Source organism: Equus przewalskii, chromosome X (assembly GCF_037783145.1).
Source record: "Equus przewalskii isolate Varuska chromosome X, EquPr2, whole genome shotgun sequence".
Classification (NCBI taxonomy): domain Eukaryota; kingdom Metazoa; phylum Chordata; class Mammalia; order Perissodactyla; family Equidae; genus Equus; species Equus przewalskii.
Genome location: NC_091863.1, coordinates 36,048,778 through 36,072,020, shown reverse-complemented (window position 1 = coordinate 36,072,020; position 23,243 = coordinate 36,048,778). Strand labels below are relative to the sequence as shown.

Here is a 23,243-nt window from a genome sequence, read left to right as displayed (position 1 = left end):
TCCCACCACTGACACACAGGGTTGTACAAGGAGCAGTTGGCTCATTTGGTCACTTGCAAAATGAGGCAATTTATGATCGTCTTTAAGTGCTGCATTGACAATACTAGGGAAGAGCCTGCCTGAGTGAATTGTGGGCACAAGAGCAGCAGGAGTGGGGAAAGAAGTGGGTATTTGGAAAGAGGATGAGAGGGGCTGGAAATCCCACTCAGGTATACGCCAAGATAACGGCAATACTGTGTGGTGGATCAACGTGGGTCTCAGAATCTTCATGGCTTTTAAAAAAAAATTATTATTTCTGGCTTTTTATCTTGCCTTCACCCTCACTAAGGACTTTACCTCGCTTTCCTCATCTGTAAAATGGGTTGTTGTAAGGTTTAACTGGAATCATGCATATAAAGCCCTTAGTGGGGTGCCTGGTACCTAGAAAGCACTCAATTAATGTTTGCTGTTATCTGTATTGCTCCACTTCAGGGAGTAATTGGGGTGCTGGAGGAAGACACCCAATCAGACATGCTCCCAGCCTCCAAGCTAAACACCTCTCTAGGAGGGCTGATGGGAAAATACTGTGCAGAAGGCCAAGGGGTGGTGGCCCTGGGGAGAGACTCTTGGAGGCCCAGGTGACCTCTGCACCCAGGCGCCCGCCCTCCCCAGCTGTGGGCGGTGGAGCTGCCGGCGGGGGCGGTGGCCGAGCGTCCACTAGGCCCACGCGTCGGCGGTCGGGCGGGCGGGGCTCCCCGCCCAAGCGTCCTGGGCAGGCGATAAAGCAGCTCCGCGGAGGCGCTAGTGCGCGGGGCAGCGCGGCGGGCGGGGGCCGAGACCCAGAGATCGGAGCAGCAGGCACGGGGCGGCGCGGAGCAAGGCGAGCGCCATGAGCAGCAAATGCGACGTGGTCGTGGTGGGGGGCGGCATCTCAGGTCAGTTGCGGCTGCTCGCCCTCCTTCCTCCGCTGGCTCTTGGTCAGGCGGCCGCCCCGGGAGGCGCGCGGGGGAGGCCGTGGGGCGGGGGCTGCCCCCTGTAGCCGCGGATTGTCCGTGCAAAGGCGAGGATCTAGCGGATCCCGAGAGCCGCGCACAGAACCTTCCCTGGGGGAAAGATTTGGTGCGCACCTGGACAGAAACTGGGGGCTGGAAATCTGTTGAAGGTCTGGTGCCAGACTTTGAACTTTTTCCCCCGGAAGGCTGCCAAGCTAGGGGAAAGGGGGTGGGCAGGCAAGAGACTCCTGCTGTGCGTTGGCGCAAAGGTCAGTTATTTGCCCCAAGCAAAGTCAGTCATTTGCTCCAACCTGACCTGGATACTCCGCATCCTCGCTTGGAGCTGGCATGCATCACAACGTTCTGTTGTCCTGGCACCAGGAAAACGACCTTGAACAGCTCCCGGTTCAGAAAGAAGGGGTCGGACCCCGGGGCCACCTGTGCCTGATTCTCTGTGGTACCGTGATTGTCATGGGTCTACTGAGGCTGAAGGGCCTTCTTGGAAAATGCCTTTTCTCCTCCCGCCCTCTTCCCCACACCCCTGCTCCCTCCCTGCACCAGCGTAGGGTAGTGGCCAAGCTGACCAGAGGGCTAGGGTGGAGAAACTTGGCTCTCTGGCCTAGTCCCTATTTGGCAGGGATAGGACAGAGACTACCCTCTCATACACAGGGGGAGCTGTGCGCGTGGCAGAGGGCCCCAAAGACAGAAGTCAGAAGGAGGGATGGGGTCAGTGGGAATAAGCAATACTCCCAGAACAGCCTGTTTAACAGACTCCTGGGGATGCTTTGATCAAACTCTCAGAGCCTCCTGGTGCTTGAGGAGTAGTTAGGACACCTCCAAAACCCATGGATATGTTGGCTAAGACTTGCCCTAACCAGATCTCAGGAGCAGGGGTCAGCCTTGCTCCCTGTGAGGCAGGCAGGGCAGAAATGCTCTGACTCTTCTGTGCCTGGTGAGGAAACTGAGGCATTGGATGTTGAGGGCTGACCCTGGGCCTGTGCTGCTCCTTCCACTCCAGCCCTTCTCACCTTTGGGTCAGATCCCAGGCTACCACTTCTATCCACCTGGCCCTCCTGAGCTCACTCACACCAGGCTCTGTGCCCGGTGCTGCAGCTACATAGATGCATAAGCACAACAGCATGCTGAGGTGGGCCAAGGCTGTATAGATTCCGTTTTCTTTCACTGTTTTTGACATCTTCTCTCTTAAAGGAGCTTGGGCTTAAAAGCATATCCATCTAAGTGCTTCTTGATGCTGCCTTGCACAGACAGGCCACCATCTTACAGAAGCTGAAGTTTCTTCCTTCCAGGCCCCCTGAAGTATGTCCAATGGGTTCAGATTCTTCTATTTTTCCCCCTTATTTTGCCCTTTCTGATTCATACTCCAAACCTTCAGACTCACTCAAATTGTTCATGTTAGACTCATACAGGAGGGGTAGATAAGGGTTTAGCTGTTTTTACAAGCAGCGGTGAACCACTACATTACCCCCTAAACTCTCAAAACATGGGACTGATGAGTCCATCTGCCTTTTCTCAAGAACGTTACATGGAATAGGCATTGTTCTAAAGACCAAGAAAGCAGGGTTCTAAGGCCTGACTCAGTCGCTTTATCTGCTACATGAGGATAACATCAATTAGACATAGCTAGATTACAAGATCATTGTGAAAGGCAAGTGAAACAATGTGTGTGAAAATAGCTTCACAAGATCTGATGGTTTACTCAAGAGTTTTACTCATTTATTCAAACAGTGGGCATTAGGGAAGGCTGTGGTAGGGGATGCAAAAATGGATCACATTGTTCTTGCCCTGGAAAGTTTGTCAATCCAGGAAGGGAGATGGGATACTCAAACAAGGACAATACAAGGTAGAAAGCGTACGTGCCACAAGAGGCGTCCATTTCTTAATTCATTATTCATTCATTCAATGAGCATTTACTTCCTTTCCCACATCTCATCCCAAAGGGAATAAAAGATGAATTATACAGGGCTGTTGCCCCTGGGGCACTCACAAGCTGATGTGGGAGGCAGAGTAATGAACATTTAATACTAATGAACTGTGATAGATGCTTTAGTAGTGCATGGACAATGTTCTAGAGAACGTGATCGGAGAGAATGTCGATCGCTGCCTGAGAAAATCTGAGTAGACTTCACAGAGGAGGTGACATTTGAAGTAAATCTTAAAGGATAAAAATGAATTCACAAGACTAAATGAAGAATATATTAAGCTAAGGAACAGCTTATATAAAATCACAAATATGAAAAAACACAGTAGTGTGATTAGGAAAACTTAAGAACTTCAGTGTGGAGAGTTGGGGGTCTGGTGGGAGACCAAGTTACAAAGGCCAGCTAAGATGAATTGTGGGGAGCCTTGTATGTCATCCTCAAAAGGTTTATTTCCTCTGTGGTCAATGAATGGCCACTGAGGATTTTTCATTCACAAAGCGGCATGTGTCAAGTGACAGGAATATGGTGATGGTGTTAGCAAAAGAGGGATGTGAAGAAGAGGAAGAGCAGGTGTGGGGGAAAGATGGGACGTCTAGAGTTGGAGGTGCTGGGAGGATATCCATGCAGAGAAGACTAGCAGTTGGAAATGCAGGGAAGAAGTCGAGCCTACAGATGGAGCGACAGAGAAGTTTTAGTTGAAGCCGCTGAAGTAAATGAACCAAGAGTGTAGAGAGGAGAGGACGTCTGAGATAGAACTAGAAGAGAGGGTACTTACCTCCTGCATAAGGAGGGGGATATTTCAGTCATTCTCCGTAGTGATGAGAGAGATGAGGAAACTGAGAAACTGAAAAACACTTAGTGAAGCTCAGATCTTAGCTTAGATGTCATTTCTCTGAGCAGCCTTCCCGAGTCCCCCCAAATTGGATTAGATGCTTAACTCTCCTCTGCCACTTTGTCCTTTGCCATTCATTTTTAATTGTTCACTTATTGGTGTAATTGTTTATTCAGTATCTTTCTCCTCCACTAAGCTGTAAGCCTCTAGAGCCTGAGGAGGTGTCTCTTTTCCTCCCCAGAGAACCCCCAACCGCAGCTCCAGAGCTCGGCCTGGCCCAGTTAGCACCCGATAAATGTATTGGATTAATGAACTTTAACTTTACACCAACAAAGTAGCAATCAATTGAACCTGAAATTCACATCCTTATACTACCAACTCTTTTGCATTTCATGCCTAATCACAGTGACAATGGGACAAGTAGCAAAATCAGAAGTTTAGAATTAGTAGGTCACTGACACAAGGATTTACATTTAAACGTGTCTGAATTTGACTCTGATTTTTAAACTTTGTTAATTATTAACCTTGGGACATTCTGGTAATTCTCTGATAGTTTTCAAAGCTGTCAGCAAATTTTAATCACTCTCTTTGGGATAAACAGAGATGTATTGGGTGTATAGCTGGTTAATATATAACTTTCTTTTTTGATGTTTGAAAAATTCCAAGGCAATCGTCTCTCTCTGGAGACTTGGCAGAGTAATGGCATTTCCCACATGGAGCTGGACAGCATCACATTGCTTCTCGGTTTTAGTGTTTGGGTTGATGGAACCATGGAAATTATCTTTTTCAGTTCTGGAGTGGCTCTTGCTCAATCTTCAAAATAAAAGCTAAAAAAGGGAGACTCCAAGCAGAAAGGAGAACGTTTTTGCTAAGCTTGAGAGAGGAATTTGGCCCTCTGAGGGTGGCAGGCCCTGGGCTGAGATCCTGGAAGAGTGGGAACCAGCTTTCCAAATTGTAACCAACACCTGGCAGGTGATCTATGTGGCTGGGAGAGTGAGCTGCAGGCCAGCAGGACTGGCCTGGGCAGGGGGTGTCAGAGATGACCCATGAGGGATCATGAGTTGAGGGACGCAGTAGGCAGATGTGGCCTGTGTATTAACAGCAAAGCTTCCTCCTCTGATGAAGAAAGATGGAGAACTTCCCTGGGCTCCTATAACCCACCTGAATGTTCTAAACAACAATTGTATACAAGTTCTTGGGAATTTGTACTTCCCAGTTAAGAAGAGGATATAGAGACAGTATGGCAAAGTTGAAACAACATATACTTTAGCATCAAACAGACTTGTTCTGTATCCCATTTCCTACACTTACCTATTGTGCCACCTTAAAAGTTCCATCACCTCTCTGTTCTTCAGCTGCCTGATCTTTAAAATGAGACTCCTTATGTGTTTATGGCAGAGGGGCGTTTTACTAGAATTAGAAAGAATGCACATGAAGGACTATACACAGTGGTCATTATGGCTTCAGCTTGTGCCTTTTGGAAAATGTATTCTTATTTAGCTTCCAGGATTTTTCAGTGTATGGGAGCAGAAGCAGGCATTTCCATGTAATCACTTCTTCCTCTTCACCAACCAATCATTTTTCTTGCTGTGTAGCTTTTATAAGGTGGCGATGGGATGCAAGGTATATGCACAGGCGTTGGTAGGCACCTGCCTGGCTCCAGCTTCATCCTGCCCCACCCCATCCCTTTGTTCTCTCCCTCGAGGGCCCTGAGGAGCTCAGGTTCACCCCAGGCTCCGGGACCCGCTGTGTTCCTCATCAGGAGAAATTTCAGAAGCTCTAGATCTGTATTTCGGTACCACCCCCAGCCTGGCTGTTATTCCGATTCTGACCTGGTCTCCATTTCAGCCACCTGATTCCTGTCTTAATTACAATAAATAACAAATGTATTAATAATAAATGATAATATTATTTATTTAATGATATGAATTATTTAATAATAATAAATAATGAAAAGACCTAGCACATTGAGTGCTGTCTACATGCTGGGCAAGGTGTTAGGAGCTTGACTTTTCACAGCAATTCTGTGAGGGTTTAGAATAGCAAAGTCCAGTTCTTTCTGCTTGATTCTAATACCTGGGGCACACGGGTGGGAGGGGCCTGCTTGGTGGGCCATGTGGGCAGAGCCAGGTGCCACAAGAGCCACAATTTCTACGTCCTTGTATATCCTCAGAAGTCACCAGGGCACGTTTAAGGCTTGGCTTGGCCATTATCAAGGCAACAATTTGCTTCTCCTCTGGCTGGGTGTTGAGGTCCTCTCTGTCATACAGGGGCAGTGGTAGAGCATAGAGGTTAAGATCATGGTATCTACCCTGGTTCCACCACTAACTAGCTGTGCCACCTTAAGCAAAATTGGTAACCTTTCTGTGCTTTAGTTTTCTTATCTGGAAAATAGGGATAATAATGGTATCTACTTCAAAAAGTGGTTGACAGGATTAAAAGGGAAAATGCATGTAAAGTGCTTGGAATGAGGCTTAGCATCTGGCAAGCACACAGTAGACATTGGTTATTAGTGTTAATCAGGCTGACAGAATGGTCACTAACCACTAGTGGGTCTGAAGTGCCAGGGTGCCAGCTACTCCACTGCCAAACTTTGGGTTGAGGAAGTGGCTGGTGGCTGTGTATGTACATGCACTAACACACACACACACACACACACAGAATATGATCCTGTTTTGGGGATGCTGCTTCCCAGCACTACTTTCTTGGCTTGTATATGATTTACTAACTCAGATTATATAACAGAGCCAGCAGCTAAATTTAAAGAAAAAGCTTAAACTCTATTTTTTAAAATTATTTTTTCCTGGGGAAGGTTCACCCTGAGCTAACATCTGTTGCCAATCTTCCTGTTCTTGCTTGAGGAAGATTCACCCTGAGCTAAGATCTGTGCCAGTCTTCCTCTATTTTGTATGTGGGTCACTGCCTCAGCATGGCCACTGATGAGTGGTATAGGTCCGTGCCCAGGAACCAAACCCAGACTGCCAAAGGGGAGCACGCCAAACTTGACCACTAGGCCATGGAGCTGGCCCCTAATTATTTTTAATATATATTTAAGAGATAAGTATGTCAGAAATTCTAAACAAGGTAGAACACACTTCTGTATGAAGACTTCTAATTCATTTGGTGCCCGGCAGATGTTAATATTAGGATCACCTCACTGTTACTCAATTTAGCATTCATTTCCCTGTTTAATTTCTTCTGCCCCCAGTGAAAATATCATTACAGGAGCAGCTAGTTCCAGTCTCTTAACCTTTGACCATTATCAAAGCAGCCATTTCCTTTGTAACAATAGCTTAGAATTTGTTTGATGTCATTTGTTCACACTCACATGGCTGCAAAGACACATACAATGAGAGGATTTTAGTAAAGTGGTTACCTTATGCAATTGATATGTATGTCATCAAAGTTTGTTCTCAAATACTGCAGCTTATAACTGAAAAGCAACTGTTTTAATGATTCCTGCATTTTTTTTCTTTTTTAAAACACTGAACTGGAGCTTTTTTTTTTTTAAAGATTTTATTTTTTTTCCTTTTTCTCCCCAAAGCCCCCCGGTACATAGTTGTATATTCTTCGTTGTGGGTCCTTCTAGTTGTGGCATGTGGGATGCTGCCTCAGCGTGGTTTGATGAGCAGTGCCATGTCCATGCCCAGGATTCGAACCAACGAAACACTGGGCCGCCTGCAGCGGAGCGCGTGAACTTAACCACTCAGCCACGGGGCCAGCCCCTGATTCCTGCATTTTTGACAATAAATACGTGGGTGGCGTCTGGGTCAAATTTATCCTATAGACTTGAAGACATAATTTAGGTTCTAATTTACTTCATTAACATTTTGGACCTCAGGAGCGTTTCCATGTTCCATTGACATATCGAAGTCCATATAATGTTTCAGTGTCAAGCGTTATTTCTCCAGATATCAATAATGACAACTAGTATGTTATCATCAAATTCTAATATGTTAGTACTGTTTTTATTCATGTCAAGATTCAAACTATATACACAGATACACTTGACTGATGTACATTGAATTAGAGCTTCTACAGTTTAAGTAACATTTAAGATTAGTGAATATTAAATTATTACGTGTGACATGGCCATAGTATAATGGCAGATATCAGTCAGCACCTGGGACAAATGAAGTGTGTACAGTTGCATGTGACCCTGTGTAAGACCTACCACAAACTTCAGTTTCATTTTTGGATTTGATGGCCGTTATGCTTATAGTCTTAGCAGAGCTCCATGGGCATGTCTGTTACTACATCTCATTTACCATGTTTAATTTAAATTACCTGTTTAAGCATCTGTGGACCCTCCCCTGACCATAGACTGCTCAAAATCAGGGACTTTGTATGATTTATCTCCCTATTTCTGGTGTTTACCAACGAACCCAGCCTACTCTAGCCACCAGGAATTGAATTCAATTGATAGAATCCCTTGATAAGGATCGTGGATCTTCTCAGGCTTTGGACCCAGTGAAGGTAAGCTCCATAAGAAGAAACCTATTGGAAGAATGGAGCTAACCTTTCACTCCCTGGAGGAAGTGGGATAACGCAGAAGTTAAATGCAAGGACTCTGGGGGCCTAGGGCTTGGGGTGAAATCCTACCCATGTCTCTAACTGTGTAGCTTGGGCTAGTTACCTGCTTCCTCAGCTTCCATATCTTCAATTACAGCGTGGAGTGATGGGCCTGGGGCTAACTCCTGGAATGCTCACTAAATGTTAATGTTGCTGTTTTTGCAAGTCAATGGGTAGTCCTTAAAGGAGGGGATCCTGGAAACGTACAAGATCGAATACTCTTCAAGCCCCCAAAATGAACCAAATTGAGAGCTCATGTTCAGAATGAGTGTTTTTAACCCCATAACAGAATACTTTGTAGATTTGCTCAGGTTAAATGTGCAGCATTACCATTATGCAAGGGCCCCAAGTTTGTTAGGCTTACCTTTTTAGTAATGTCTCTGCATAAAAGTCATCATTTCCCTTAATAATGGTATAAAATTCTTACCTAACTTTGAACATCCAAATCACATAAACTTCTTCTGAGCTAAAAACTGTTTGCTTTAAGAGAATCATCGAGGAGTAAAGATGGAAGCGTCTTTAGAGTATTACCTAAATAGTGTGAGAACACCTGGTTTTCTGTCCAAGGAAAAGAGACCAAGAGAGGCCAATGGGCTGGCTCCAGACCTCACAGCCACTTCTTTTATTTATTTATTTATTCATTTTTACTTATTTATTAAAAAGATTTTTTTCCAGTTATTTTACTGAGGTCATAATGGTTTATAACATTGTGTAATTTCAGGTGTACATTATTAGTTATCAGTTTCTCTGTAGACTGCATTGTGCTCACCACCAATAGTCTAATTTTTATTGTCACCAACATATATGTGCCCCTTTACACCTTTTGCCCACCCCCAATCCTCTTCCCCTCTAGTAGTGACTAAACTCTTCTCTTTATCCATGTGTTTGTTTATCTTCCACATATGAGTGAAATCATGCAGTGTTTGTTTTTCTCTGTCTGGCTTATTTCGCTTAACATAATAGCCTCAAAGTCCATTCATGTTGCAAATGGGATGATTTTGTCTTTTTTATGGCTGAGTAGTATTCCATCACATATATGTATACACCACATCTTCTTTATCCAGTCATCAGTTGATGGGCACTTGGGTTGCTTCCACATCTTGGCTATTGTGAATGATGCTGCAGTGAACATAGAGGTGCATTAGTCTCTTTGAATTGTTGATTCCAAGTTCTTTGGATAGATACCTAGTAGTGGGATGGCTGGATCGTATGGTATTTCTACTTTTAGTTTTTTGAGGAGTCTCCATACTGTTTTCCACAGTGGCTGCACCAGTTTGCATTCCCACCAGCAGTGTGTGAGGGTTTCCTTTTCTCCACATCCTCTCCAACATTTGATGTTTTTGTCTTGGTAATTACAGCCATTCTAACAGGTGTAAGGTGATATCTCATTGTGGTTTTGATTTGCGTTTCCCTAATAATTAGTGATGTTAAACATCTTTTCATGTGCCTGTTGGCCATCTGTATATCATCTTTGGAAAAATGTCTGTTCATATCCTCTGCTCATTTTTTGATCGAGTTGTTTGTTTTTTTTTTGTTGTTGAGTTGTATGAGTTCTTTATATATTTTGGAAATTAACCCCTTGTTGGATCTATGGTTTGCAAATATTTTCTTCTAGTTGGTGGGTTGTCTTTTCGTTTTGCTCATGGTTTCCATGCCTTGCAAAAGCTGTTTAGTCTGATGTAGTCCCATTTGTTTATTTTTTCTTTTGTTTCTCATGTCTGAGTAGATATGGTTTTTGAAAAGATGCTGCTAAGACTGACGTCAAAGAGTATACTGCCTGTATTTTCTTCTGGGATTTTTATGGTTTCAGGTCTTACATTCAAGTCTTGAATCCATTTTGAGTTAATTTTTGTGTATGGTGTAAGATAATGGTCTACTTTCATACTTTTGCCTGTAGCTGTCCAGTTTTTCCAACACCATTTATTGAAGAGACAGTCCTTTGTCCATTATATGTTCTTGGCTTCTTGGTCAAAGATTAGCTGTCCATAGATGTGTGGTATTTCTTGGCTTTCAGTTCTGATTCACTGATCTGTGTGTCTGTTTTTGTGCCAGTATCATGCTGTTTTGATTACTATAGCTTTGTATTATGTTTTGAAGACAAGGATTGTCTTCGGCTTTGTTCTTTTTTCTCAGGATTGCTTTAGTTATTCGGGCCTTTTATTGTTCCATATAAATTTTAGGATTCTTTGTTCTATTTCTGTGAAGAATGTCATTGGGATTCTGATTGGGATTGCATTGAATCTGTAGATTGCTTTAGGTAATATGGGCATTTTAACTATGTTTATTCTTCCAATCCATATGCATGGAATATCTTTGCATTTCTTTATGTCATCTTTGATTTCTTTCAATTATGTCTTATAGTTTTCATTGTATAGGTCTTTCACCTCCTTGGTTAAGTTTGTTCCTAGATATTTTATTCTTTTTGTTGTGATTGTAAATGGGATTGTATTCTTGCGTTCTCTTTCTGCTAGTTCATTATTAGTGTGTAGAAATGTAACTGATTTTTATAAGTTGATTTTGTACCCTACAACTTTGCTGTAATTGTTGATTATTTCTAGTAGTTTTCTGGTGGGTTCTTTAGAGTTTTCTGTCTATAGGATCATGTCATCCACAAACAGTGAGAGTTTTACTTCTTCCTTTCCAGTTTGGATACCTTTTATTTCTTTTTCTTGCCTAATTGCTGTGGCCAAAACTTCCAGTACTATGTTGAATAGGAGTGGTGAGAGTGAGCACTCTTGTCTTGTTCCTGTTCTCAGAGGAATGGCTTTCAGTTTTTCACCATTAAGTATGATGTTGGCTTGTCATATATGTCCTTTATTATGTTGAGGTACTTTCCTTCTATACCCATTTAATAAGAGTTTTTATCATAAATGCATGTTAGATCTTGTCAAATCCTTTATCTGTATCTATCGAGATGATCATGTGATTTTTATTCCTCATTTTGTTATTGTGGTGTATCACATTGATTGATTTGTGGATGTTGAACCATCCCTGCATCCCTGATGTAAATCACACTTGATCATGGTGTATGATCCTTTTAATGTGTTGCTGTATTTGATTTGCCAATATTTTGCTGCGAATTTTTGCATCTATGTTCATCAGTGATATTGGCATGTAATTTTCCTTTTTAATGTCGTCTTTGTCTGGTTTTGGGATCAAGGTGATGTTGGCCTTGTAAAATGTGTTAAGAAGTGTTGCGTCTTCTTCAATTTTTGGGAACAGTTTGAGAAGGATAGGTATTAAATCTTCTTTTAATGTTTGGTAGAATTCTCCAGAGAAGCCATCTGGTCCTGGACTTTTGTGTTTGGGAGGTTTTTGATTACTGTTTCAATCTCTTTACTTGTGATTTGTCTATTCAGATGCTCTGTTTCTTCTTGATTCAGTTTTGGGAGGTTGTATGTATCTAAGAATTTACCCCTTTCTTCTAGGTTATCCAATTTGTTGGCATATTGTTTTTCATAGTATTCTCTTATAATCCTTTGTATTTCTCTGGTGTCTGTTATAGTTTCTCCTCTTTCATTTCTAATTCTATTTGAGTCTTCTCTCTTTCTTTTCTTAGTGAGTCTGGCTAAAGGTTTGTCAATTTTGTTTATCTTCTGAAAGAGCCAGCTCTCAGTTCATTGATCATTTCTACTGTGTTTTTGGTCCCTATTTCACTTAATTCTGCTCTAATTTTTGTTATTTTCCTTCTGCTGATTTTCAGCTTTGTTTGTTCTTCTTTTTTTCATTCTGTTAGGTGTAGTTTCAGATTCCTTATTTGAGATTTCATGTTTGTTGAGGTGGGCCTGTATTGCTATCAATTTCCCTCTTAGAACCACTTTTGCTGCATCCCATAAGAGTTGGTATGATGTATTTTCATTTTCATTTGTCTCCAGGTATTTTATGATTTCTCCTTTGATTTCTTTATTGATCCAACAGTTGTTGAATTGTATGTTGTTTAATCTCCACATGTTTGTGACTTTCCTGGCTTTTTTCTTGTAGTTGAGTTCTATTTTCAGAGAATTGTGGTTGAAAAAGGTGCTTGATATGCTTCTTAAATTTATTGAGGCTTGCCTTGTTTCCCAGCATGTGGTCTCTCTTTGAGAATGTTCCATGTGCACTTGAGAAGGATGTGTATTCTGCTGTTTTTGGCTTGAATGTTTTATATACATGTTTTATGTCCATCTGGTCTAGTTTTTCATTTAAGTCCACTATTTCCTTGTTGACTTTCTGTCTGGATGATCTATCCATTGATGTAAGTGGGGTGTTGAAATCCCCTCCTATTATTATTGTGTTGCTGTTAGTTTCTCCCTTTAGGGCTGTTAATAGTTGCTTTATATACTTTAGTGCTCCTGTGTTAGGTGCATATATATTCATAAGTATTATGTCCTCTTGGTGGAATGTCCCTTTTATCATTATATAGTATCCCTCTTTGTCTCTCACTGCCTTTTTGATCTTGAAGTCTGCTTTGTCTGATATAAGTATGGCAACACCTGCTTTCTTTTGCATTCCATTACCTTGGAATATCATCTTCCATCCCTTAACTCTGAGCCTGTGTTTGTCTTTAGAGCTGAAATGTGTTCCCTGGAGACAGCATATTGTTGGGTCTTGCTTTTTAATCCATCCAGCCACTCTGTGTCTTTTGATTGGAGAATTCAATCCATTTTCATTTAGATTGATTATTGATATATCAGGGCTTAATGCTGCCATTTTATCTCATGTTTCCTGGTTGTTCTATATTTCCTTTGTTTCTCTTCTCTTGTATTTCTGACTGCCGTTTCAGTCTGGTGGTTTTCTGTGATGGTTTTCTCAATTTTCTCTTTATAATTTGTGTCTCTGTTCTGATTTTTTTGTTTAGTGGTTACCATGAGGTTTATATAAAAGTTCTCATAGATGAGCTAGTTCATTTTCTGATAGCCTCTTTTCTCCAATAGCCTAGGCAAGTTCCATCCCTTTCCTCTTCCCTGTCTAAATTATTGTTGTCACTAATTATTCTGTTTTGCATTGTGAGTTTGTGATTAAAATGAGGGGTTTATAGTTATTTTCAGTGCTTTCTTTCCCTTTATCTTTTATGTTGTAATGAAGTATTTGCTAACCTGTTCTTATAGAAAGCTGAAATTTTCTGAATTTGTCTATCTGTTTATCTCCTTGCTCTAGGCTTTGTAAACCTTTCCCTTTTTGTTTCAGGTATGAGGGCATCCTTGATCATTTCTTGTAAGAGAGGTCTAAGTGGTGATGAACTCCCTCAACTTTTGTTTATCTGGGAAAGTTTTTATTTCTCTATTGTATCTGAAGGATAGCTTTGCCAGATAGAGTATTCTTGGCTGGAAGATTTGTCTTTCAGTATTTTGAATATATAATTCCAAACTCTCCTAGCCTATAAGGTTTCTTCTGAGATGCCCACTGAAAGCCTGATAGAGGTTCTTTTGTAGATTATTCTCTCGGGGCCAGCCTGGTGGCACAGTGGTTAAGTTTGCATGTTCTACTTTGGCAGCCTGGGGTTCACAGATTTGGATCCTGGGTGTGGACGTATGCACTACTTGTCAAGCCATGCTGTGGTAGGCTTTCCACGTATAAAATAGAGGAAGATGGGAATGGATATTAGCTCAGGGCCAGTATTCCTCAGCAAAAAGGAGGAGGATTGGCAGCAGATGTTAGCTTAGGGCTAATCTTCCTCAAAAAAAAAAAAAAAGAAAAGAAAAAATTAGATTATTCTCTTCTACATTGTTGCCCTTAATATTTTTTCTTTGTCATTGACTTCTACCAGTTTTACTATTATATGCCTTGGAGGAAGTCTTTTCATTGATGTAAGTAGGAGTTCTCTTGGTTTCATTGTAAGTCCTGTTTCTTTCCCAGGTTTGGAAGTTCTCAGCTATTATTTCTTTCAAGAAGCTCTCTGCTCCTTTTTCCCTCTCTTCTCCCTCTGGAATACCTAAAATCCTTATGTTGCATTTCTTAATTGAGTTGGATATTTCTCAGTGAATTTCTTCTTAGTTGTCTCTCTTCCTCTACCTAAGGCATTTTTATTTTTCTGACCTCTAAATTACTAATCCTGTCCTCCATCATGTCAGCTATGTTTTTTAAGGGTTTTAGGTTTTTGAAAAATCTCATTCGTTGTGTTCTTCTTCTCCGGAATTTCTGTTTGGTTCTTTTTAGAGTTTCAATGTCATTTGTGAAGAATTCCTTCTGCTCATTAATTTTATTCCTAAGTTCATTGAACTGTCTTTCTGAGTTTTCTTGTAACTCATTGAGTTTCTTTATGAAAACTATTTTGAATTTTCTGTCACTTAGGTTGTAAATTTCTGTGACTTCAGGATTGGTTTCTGGAGACTTGTCATTTTGCTTCTGCTCTGCAGTGTTAATGTAGTTCTTTATAATCTTTGATGAAGTGATCCTTTGCCAGTGCATAGTGGTAGTATCAGGTCGCAAATTCCACCTGTCACCATTGGGGGGGGCAGGAGCTGTGTTTTCTGCACCTGCCATGTCTGCTGGAAGTTGTGCCCATAGGGCTTATCTGCATTTGCCTGCTGGCTGCAGCCACTTTGCAGGTCACACACAAGTACTGGTGCTCTGGTGTGGATCTGCTGCCTTGGCCAGGGACCAGCCAAGCTGGTGAGCTAGGTGTGGGGGAGGGGTGCTTTCTTTTGCACACGGGTGGGCCTGCTCTGAGCTCATGGGTGGTTCACCTGGGCTGCTTCACCTGGTGGGGGTGCCCACACAGTGGCTGAACCTTGCAGTTCAGTGTGGATTGTTCCTGTGGGCCAGATTGCAACTCCAAAAGCAAAAGCATTCACATACAGGCCTGCCTGCTCCTGCACCTCCTCTTACAGTTGCATGCTGGCTGCTGCATGAGGCCCCTGACCTAGATCAGTGCCACTGGGGAGGTGGAGGGGATCTGCTCACCTCCTTCCACTGCTTCCTAGGGATCCAGTACCCCCACCTTCAGATGTATGGTTGTGTGGATCTCTCAGATATCCTAATGTGCTTTATAAGGAATCCTCTGTTGATTAATGAATGTCCATTTGGTTGTAACTTAGTGGGGAGAGACTAAGGGAACAGCTCACTCTGCAATGATACTGATGTCACTCACAGCCACTTCTTTTGAATAAAATTACTGCCCTGGGGGATGAACTTTCAGCTTTAGGAGGAAGTACAATTGCAACAAGAACTTGACCAAATGGTGCCGAGTGGAAGGTAAACATCACTAATACTTCAAATGCATTTTTCCTACTTCCATGATCACAAAATTGGATCCATCCTCAGCCTTGTCAGTTAACTCAGTAACAAAGGTACTATAGAAAACCAAGTCCCAGTAAGTAATGTTCTAAAGTCAGCAGATGTTTATTTATTGAACAGAGGTACAAAAAAAGAGTAAGACCAATTTCTTACCCTCAGGAAACTTAAAATGCAGCTGGAGACACAAGAGCAGCACATACAAGCAATAAGGAATGCTTAAAAATATATAATTGACTTCTGTGCTGTGGGACCCAAGGGCTAAATTAGATAGAAGAAGTCACTGAAGACCTGAGGGGTTTGGAGAAGGTCTCATTAATGGAGTGGAATTGGAACAGGTCCTGAAGAACAGTCAAGGTTTGGATGGGTAGAGAAGAAGAGAGAGGCTTTAAAGATGAGCAGAATAATATAAATCACAGGGCCTTAGGCTCCAGTTAAAAGTTGATATTTCTATTTACTGGAAAGTAAAAAGCACAGCAAAGCTAGAATAAGAGGATGAGGAGATATGGGTAATAAAATTAGTAGAAAGAGGGCAGGATCAAACAATGGGACAATGAAAAGCAAAATGAGTAGTTAGGTTTTTCAGTGTTTGGAAATAGGGAGCCATTGAATCTATGCTGTAAAGATAAGGTGGGAAATTGTGTGCTGATAGGTGAAGAGGGCAGCCCTAGAGCCAGGGAAGCCAAGAGTTGGGTAGAAATTTAGGAACAGGTTGAGAGGTGATCAGCTAATTATAATGAATTGCATTATCCCAGGCAGGTTGCAAGAGAAAGGAAGAGAGGGGAGGTGAGAATGGGAAGGAGGTCTTCAAAAGCACAGTTTCCTTTCTTCTGTTTTGCTGAGAGCCTACTCAGAAATGAAGTATCACAAAAAAAATAATTAGTATTTTCCCTCAGAAGTTTTATAATTGGAATTGAAGGACTGCACTGTATTTGAATTTTTCTTTTTTTTTTAAATAAAATCAAAGAGATTTTCTTCCCAAGGGCTGTGACCCAGCTTACTAAATGACAAACACACATCTTGGGCAATTTTAAACACAAAGTGAATAGTTCATCCTATTTGTTATATAAAAGTTGTCATTGAAACCTGTCGTTATGTGAGAAAGGGGGCACAATCAAAAAGCACCTTCTGGTAGGTCTGACCTTTCAAATGTTAGTCATATTACCATAGTCTCCATTTAATGGCATCTTAAATGTCATATCCTGGTTAATTTCCACTTCATGTTGGAAGTTTAAGCTCTTGGTCTTATGTTAGTCATCTCTTACCTAGACCATTTTTCTCTCTGGCCTCATCATCATCATCATCATCATCAACACTTTCAGAATTGCGCACTGGTAAAGGTGTCCTCCTTAGTTTTATTTGCTTTACTTCTAGCCTAAATTATCCTCCGTTTTGGTTTACCTCCCAAACATTTCCAATGATTCTTTTATATTGAATTTGGAATCCTGACCTCATATTTTGGAGATGGAGCTACTTTTTATCCTGTGATCCAAATTGTGTTTCTATCTTAAATTGTGTCTTTATAATTATATGTATTTAATTACATCCCATTACTTTTGATTATTTTCCTGTTTTCTATAATAAAGCAACAAGCTATTTGGAAGAGCTTTTGTTATCCAACAGGGCCTCTTTTTCAGATAACTTAGGATAAAGTGAATAATTAATAATTATTAATTAATAACTAAAATAACCAAAATTCCCTCAAAAAATTTTAAGAAGAAAGGCCACTGATATAAATGAAAGGAGAAATCACATTCCCTCTTGGTGATTTACAGTTTAAGGAATTTCTTTAGAGTGGTGGGAACATGTTTTAATAATGTGAATTGTGGAAATAATACATATTTATTGTGAAAATCTGTAAATTACAGAAAAGAAGAAAAAGAAAATGAAAATCATCCATTATTGAACCCCACAAAAAACTAACCACTATTACTTTTGCCACTTATATTTTCCTTTTAGAAACCAGCTATTGTATTTACCATACTCATTGGTAGCCCTTTTAAAATAAATAATAACATATTATGAATATTTCATTATCTTAAATGCTGTTCTTCCATACGATCTTGATAACTTTATATTATTTCGTTTGATTGTATTCAGTTTATATAACCAGTTTTCTATTGCTGAACATTTGTATTATTTTCAAATTTCTGCCATTTTAAACACAGCCATCATGAATATCGTTATACCTAAACCATTGTGCATAATTCTGATTATTTCTTTGGGAAATTCCTAGGAATAAATGTTGGGAATCCTTTGAAAGCATTTAATAATTATTGAAAAATTATCACCCCAAGAAAGTTTTACCAGTTTACTTTAGGGTGGAATTTTAATAATGGGCTTCTCTGTTACTTAATAGGAAACCAACATATTTTTCCTCCTCTGGCACAATACAGAGAAAACTGGTTCTTCACCAGTTCTTAGTTGTAATTTAATGAAGTTGTAGATACTAAAAATTACAAATATCTTCAGTTTTGTAAAATTTCTGTTGTGGCAGATAAATTTTGCTCTTTACAACATGCAGGCAAACTGGTTTTTGCAATTAATGCTCTATGCCTACCGATATTTTTACTAGGAACATATATTTTTGATACTACTTTAAAATTTTTGAGTACCGTTTATCCTGTGCTTCTAGAAATTTGGTATCATTAATTAGATAATTCTGTTGTGCTTCAGTGCAGAAGAGGGAAGAAAATAGCCCTGTAGCAAACCATTTTCTATGAATTATTGTTATGCATCTAGATAAGACATGATTATAGCCTTTGTCCACAGTCTATTCTAACAGCTGATCAAACAGCTGTTTCATGTTTTACATTTTAATTTCCTCTCTAGTTTGCATTCAAATCCCAGGATAGATTTTAGTTTATTTAGGAGTCCTGTAAGATACACTTGACTGTTTCAAAATAGCCCTTTTATGCTATGCCAGTTAGTCAAAATCAAACAGCCCTCGTTAAACACTGATGGTAAGCACACATAAATGCATGCGCTCAGATGAATTATCCTTGCTTCATCAATTGTGTTTTCCAACAACAAGTGTGTTGTTTCTGCAGGGGAGAAAAAGAAGACAAGTTTGCTCATTCGTTGATTCATTCATTCAATAAACCCTTATCAAGTGCCCTAGTTACCAAGCATAGGGCTAGGTGTGGGGATATGCAGATGGGTAATACATGTTTCCAACTTTGAGTGGTACACCAAGCAGGGGGAAGCACATACAGCTACATAGAGATGAATGTTCTGAGGGGTATTGGGTGCTGAGAAAGATAAGTTCATCTGGTTCAGATGACACAGAGGAGAGGAGGATGGCAGCTTCACCTCAGGGCCTCATAGTAACTGAAGGAAGATTTAGTGATAGGATTTATTGGAACAAGAATTAGCAGTTCAAATATTCTTCCTTAAAATATAGCTTTAAGTGGTTGATACTTAAATCTATGCTCTAATATACACAGGGCATTGAAATTTCAGTTTTGCTCTTCTTACTGTTGGCCCTAAAATGGCAGTGTAGTGGATGCTCTAGGGGGCTGCTCAAGCCTCCATCAGGACAGTTATTCCCCCACTTGCTGAGAGTGTTGGCTGCTGTTGGTTCACAGCTGAGTCCTTCTCTGGAAATTGCCCTTGACTGAGGGGAGCTGACTCATCCAAGGGCATGCCCCTTCCCTGGGGGCATCCTGGAACAGACGTAGGAGATAGAGGCCTGGTCCTCTTGCCTAAATTCAGGACAACTCTGAAGGGCCATCTCAGCTCTGGAGCTCCCTGTAGGATGGACTGAGGCCTCTGTTGTGACTGCATTCTCAGTTCAACTCCTTCCTCTACCCAGTATTGCTTCCCTTACTTCTTTACACATGTTGAACCCTGATAAAGCATCTACATGCCAGTCTGTCTCAGAGGCTGTTCGCCATGAACACTAATCTAGACAGAGTAATTGGATAGCATTTTTGTTCTGCACATCTCAAGATGTTCTAATGGTGAAGCTTCAGTCAGTTGGAGGTGGAGGCCATTAAAGGACTTGGCCTTTTCCAGGATGCAAGAAGCCAGCAGTGTCCAGGGAGAATACTGAGCTTCATCAGCTCTGGATTACCTGTCTTAGGTGCCCTCAGAGTACCTGGAAGAGGGGTGGAGGGTGGAGACTGACAACTACACTGGCCCAAACAAGCTCTGGGGAATCCAGTTCTTCCTTTGCTATTCTACAGGCTAATTTAGAGCTGAGATTCTTAGCCTGTGGTCTGGAATCGCTACAAATATGAATTTCATTCTTTATTGGAGAAATTTGTGGCAGTGCAACCAAGGGATAAATTATGAAACAGACAACCCTAATCTGTGAAGATTGGATATAGGAGGTCAGGGGCCATCCATCTATCCCAGGGTACCATTTTGGATCCAGTCAGATGCTGGGTTCTTGGCAAAATAGCACTGTTGGTGTGCACCTCTATTCTTCCCCTAATCCTACTACTATTATAGGCAGCTTCCTGTAGGATTTCTCACAGGGAATTGATTATAGTGAAAGTGATTGTGAAAATTGACAATAGAATCCAAAATGGGCAAGGGAGAAAGTAAGACTGTGAGGGAGCTGGTTGGTAGTGTTCGAGTGGGGAGCTTAATAGATTGAGAGTCTTTGGTTAAAGAGCATTTGTATTAGAAGGATTTGAGCAAGTGAACTAGAAAGATAGAAGATCATGATTGTGAGGGGGGTGCTTTTGTTTGTGCTTGTTGTAAATGCCCATTGATGGCATCAAAAGGAGTTGCACAATTTTTAATTGGCACATCCAGAGATATGATCCTCTGCGTGATTCAACAAATGATTTAAGAGCCAGAAAAATGTCCTTTTTTTCTGGAAGGACCTTCTACAGGATTGAGAAGGGAATCCTGTGCTTTGGGTCCTGAAGATTTTAAGTAGAGGTCTCTGTTTAAATTTCATGCACGTCACTGGGAGGGATAACCCCTCGACTTCTGACTTGTGTGACTGATGTACAGCAGAATCGGGAGGGAACCCATAGCAAGGTACTTTCCCTACCAGCTCATTGTCTTGAAGATGATTAGAAAAGCATAGAAAAAGGCAGGGACTATATATAATTCAGCATTATGTATTGTCTATTGGGGACAGCACTGTGTCTCATTCCATGGCAAAAGAGAAAGAGAGACAGAGAGAGAGAGAAATCCTGTCCTTCCCAGGCCCACCAAACCAAACCTTATAGAGCTGGACTCTGAGTCTTATGACATTCACACTTTGAGGATTCTGTTCTCTGATTGTACTGATGAAAAAGATAAAGCACATTACTTATGGAAATGTCTGTAAAAGGAAACTGTGGGCTACTTTTTAATCCTGTGATTCAGCCTCTTATATTTACTATCTACCCAAAATCTTGACTAGCAATGTGCCAATCTATCTTTATCTGTCTGCTGCTAGTCGTTCATTTAGAAAACATTGAGTGCCTTCTATGTGCTAGGTGCTAGGCATGAACCGTCAGAAAACAGTTCCAGCTTAACACATGCACACACACACACACAAGAAATGACTTTAAATTATGTTTCCTGTGCCTGTTTTGTTGGCTCATGCACAAAAATGGCCTTTTTTAAATGAGAGAAGCCTCTGTGTACCTTTAAAGAGTTCACTTTTGGACCAAGTCAGAATGGATGCTAAGATAACTTTGGTTTTGGTTTCCAGGTGGTGTGTCTTCTGCTAGCTTTTTCAGTCTTACTCATAGGTGGTGGGATATTTCTGGCCTTATGAGGGGCAAGTAGAATATCATACATGCCTTTTATGTCATCAGAAGTCGGGCTGCGTGCAGGAGCAGTCAGAGTCTGAAAGGAAATCACATGGTCCAAGCTGATAAAAGTCAAAACATCCAGAATACTCTGCCTGTGGTCTGCTTTTGTCCCCTTGTTCCTTTCTCTCTGATTTCATCGAGAATGTGTCCAAGGGGAAAGTGAGTTTTCTGTAGATAAATCAGTTTGCCAATCCACAATATTGAGCTTCTAGTGGACAGGTCTGAGAAATGGGGAAAAGCACAAAGGTTGACATGACTATAAGGTAGGGAAGGCAAAAATATTTTGTGTGCAGAAGAAGAATCGTTTGGGGCTTATGCTTGCTTTATTTCTGGGTTTTAGTTTATGAACAGAAAGCTATGAGAAGCTGATGAAAATGAGAAAACATATTTTTCTCCTACTGTGTTGTTTTTAAAGATATATTTCAGTGAACAGATATCTTTTAAATCTGGCTTCCTTCTCTATAGACAAATTCCTTTGAAAGGAGTTTGTAAGTTTAAAAATTGCTTGAGAATATATAAAACCAATCTTTAAAATTAAAAACTTTAGTTTTGTTTCCAGTGCACATTTATATGTGTGTGTTAAGATGTTTGAATACTTTTTCTTAGAAAAAAGGATTTTACAAAAAAAGTATTAGCACTTAGAATTTATACCAGTCTTCAAATCATGCATTCTATATATAAATCCTTGGCATCATTTTTTAATATTTCTCAAATACGGTGGACGAAGACGTCAATGACAATGAAAAATGATGTCTGTGAGTAATTTGTAAAGTGAGAACTTATTCAATCTTGCTGCTAAAATAATTGCAGCTATGTGTGAAGAACAGACCAAATGCATAAGCAAAATATAGTACCAATAATATCTGCCTGATGCTTCTAAAGGACCTTGGATGCATATAATTCTTGTACACATAAGAAAGGCAACTATTCAAAATATTATTAAGCAGTGAAGAATTAAAGGGAAAAGTTTAAAAGAACGTAAAAAAAAAAAGCAATATTCGGGTTGTTTTCCTCAACATCCTTTCTATAAGGTGGTATGTGTGGTATATTGATTTGTATAATTTTACATTAAGTGGAAGATCAGAAAGAGATGAAGAGTGGAAACACAGGTTGAGAGCTTATGTGTATCTCACTTTGTTATTTGTATAGTTGAATATTGTTTCTGCCTCTTTGGCATCTGAACCTTGTGGTACAGTGCAGTATAAGGGTGTTTGGACCCTATAAACTGTTATTTAACTATTACTGTTTTCCAGAATAGTTCCCACAATCTAAGAAAAGATTTTCCAGCTTCTTGTGCTATGTATTAATGGGGCATTTTAAAACATCACTTCTCGTCGTTCCCACCATCCCACAGTTTTCAGCTTCCCTTCTACCTCTCTGGCTGTTCCTTCAGCCTCCTTTGCCTGCTCCTACTCGCTTCACCTCTAGTGTTTCCTGTTTTGGGAAACAGAATCACCTTCAGACCAGTTTTCAAGCCAAGACCCTTGACGTTTTTCACAGACATTGGAGGGGTCCCAGCATCTCGGTTGGCATCCATTCTCACACATGGGAGAACCTGTGGCTTCTGACTGCTCAAGTCTTTTCCTGATGGCTTTCTCTGGCCACTGAAGCCCTCTTGGCTCCCACCCAGGACAGGCCAGCAGTGAGGTGGCGTTAATGCCCCCCAGGAGCAGCCGTCTGCCTGGGACTGACATGGTAAATAACCCAGCTTCCTCACCTCTTAGTTCCACACAGTCTCCCAGAGGCCCCCAGTGGAATCAAGCCCCAGTTGCCCACAGTGGCACCCTGTTTGATGCTGCACTTCTTATTGTCTGTCTTTCCTTCCTTGTCTCATCTCCCCAGAGCCCAGCAGGCTTCTTGAGATCACCTCCCAAATAAACTAATGGCACCCAACTCCTTGTTTCAGAATCTGCTTTTGGATACTAGATACTAGATGCTTTCTTCTTTTCTCCTT

The 23,243-nt window shown here is 41.0% G+C and overlaps 1 protein-coding gene across 2 annotated transcripts in view; it reads left to right on the top strand.

The window, feature by feature from the left end:
• Positions 1-530: 530 nt before the first annotated feature.
• MAOB (monoamine oxidase B) overlaps positions 531-23,243 on the top strand; it is a 111,860-nt gene continuing 89,147 nt past the window's right edge. Inside the window, exon 1 of one of the 2 annotated variants that reach the window (XM_008542175.2) lies at positions 531-914. In XM_008542175.2, the coding sequence (XP_008540397.1) occupies positions 869-914 (46 nt within the window). In that variant the 5' untranslated portion in view covers positions 531-868. The remainder of the gene's footprint in view (positions 915-23,243) is intronic. The other variant, XM_070606380.1, reaches the window with a different exon arrangement.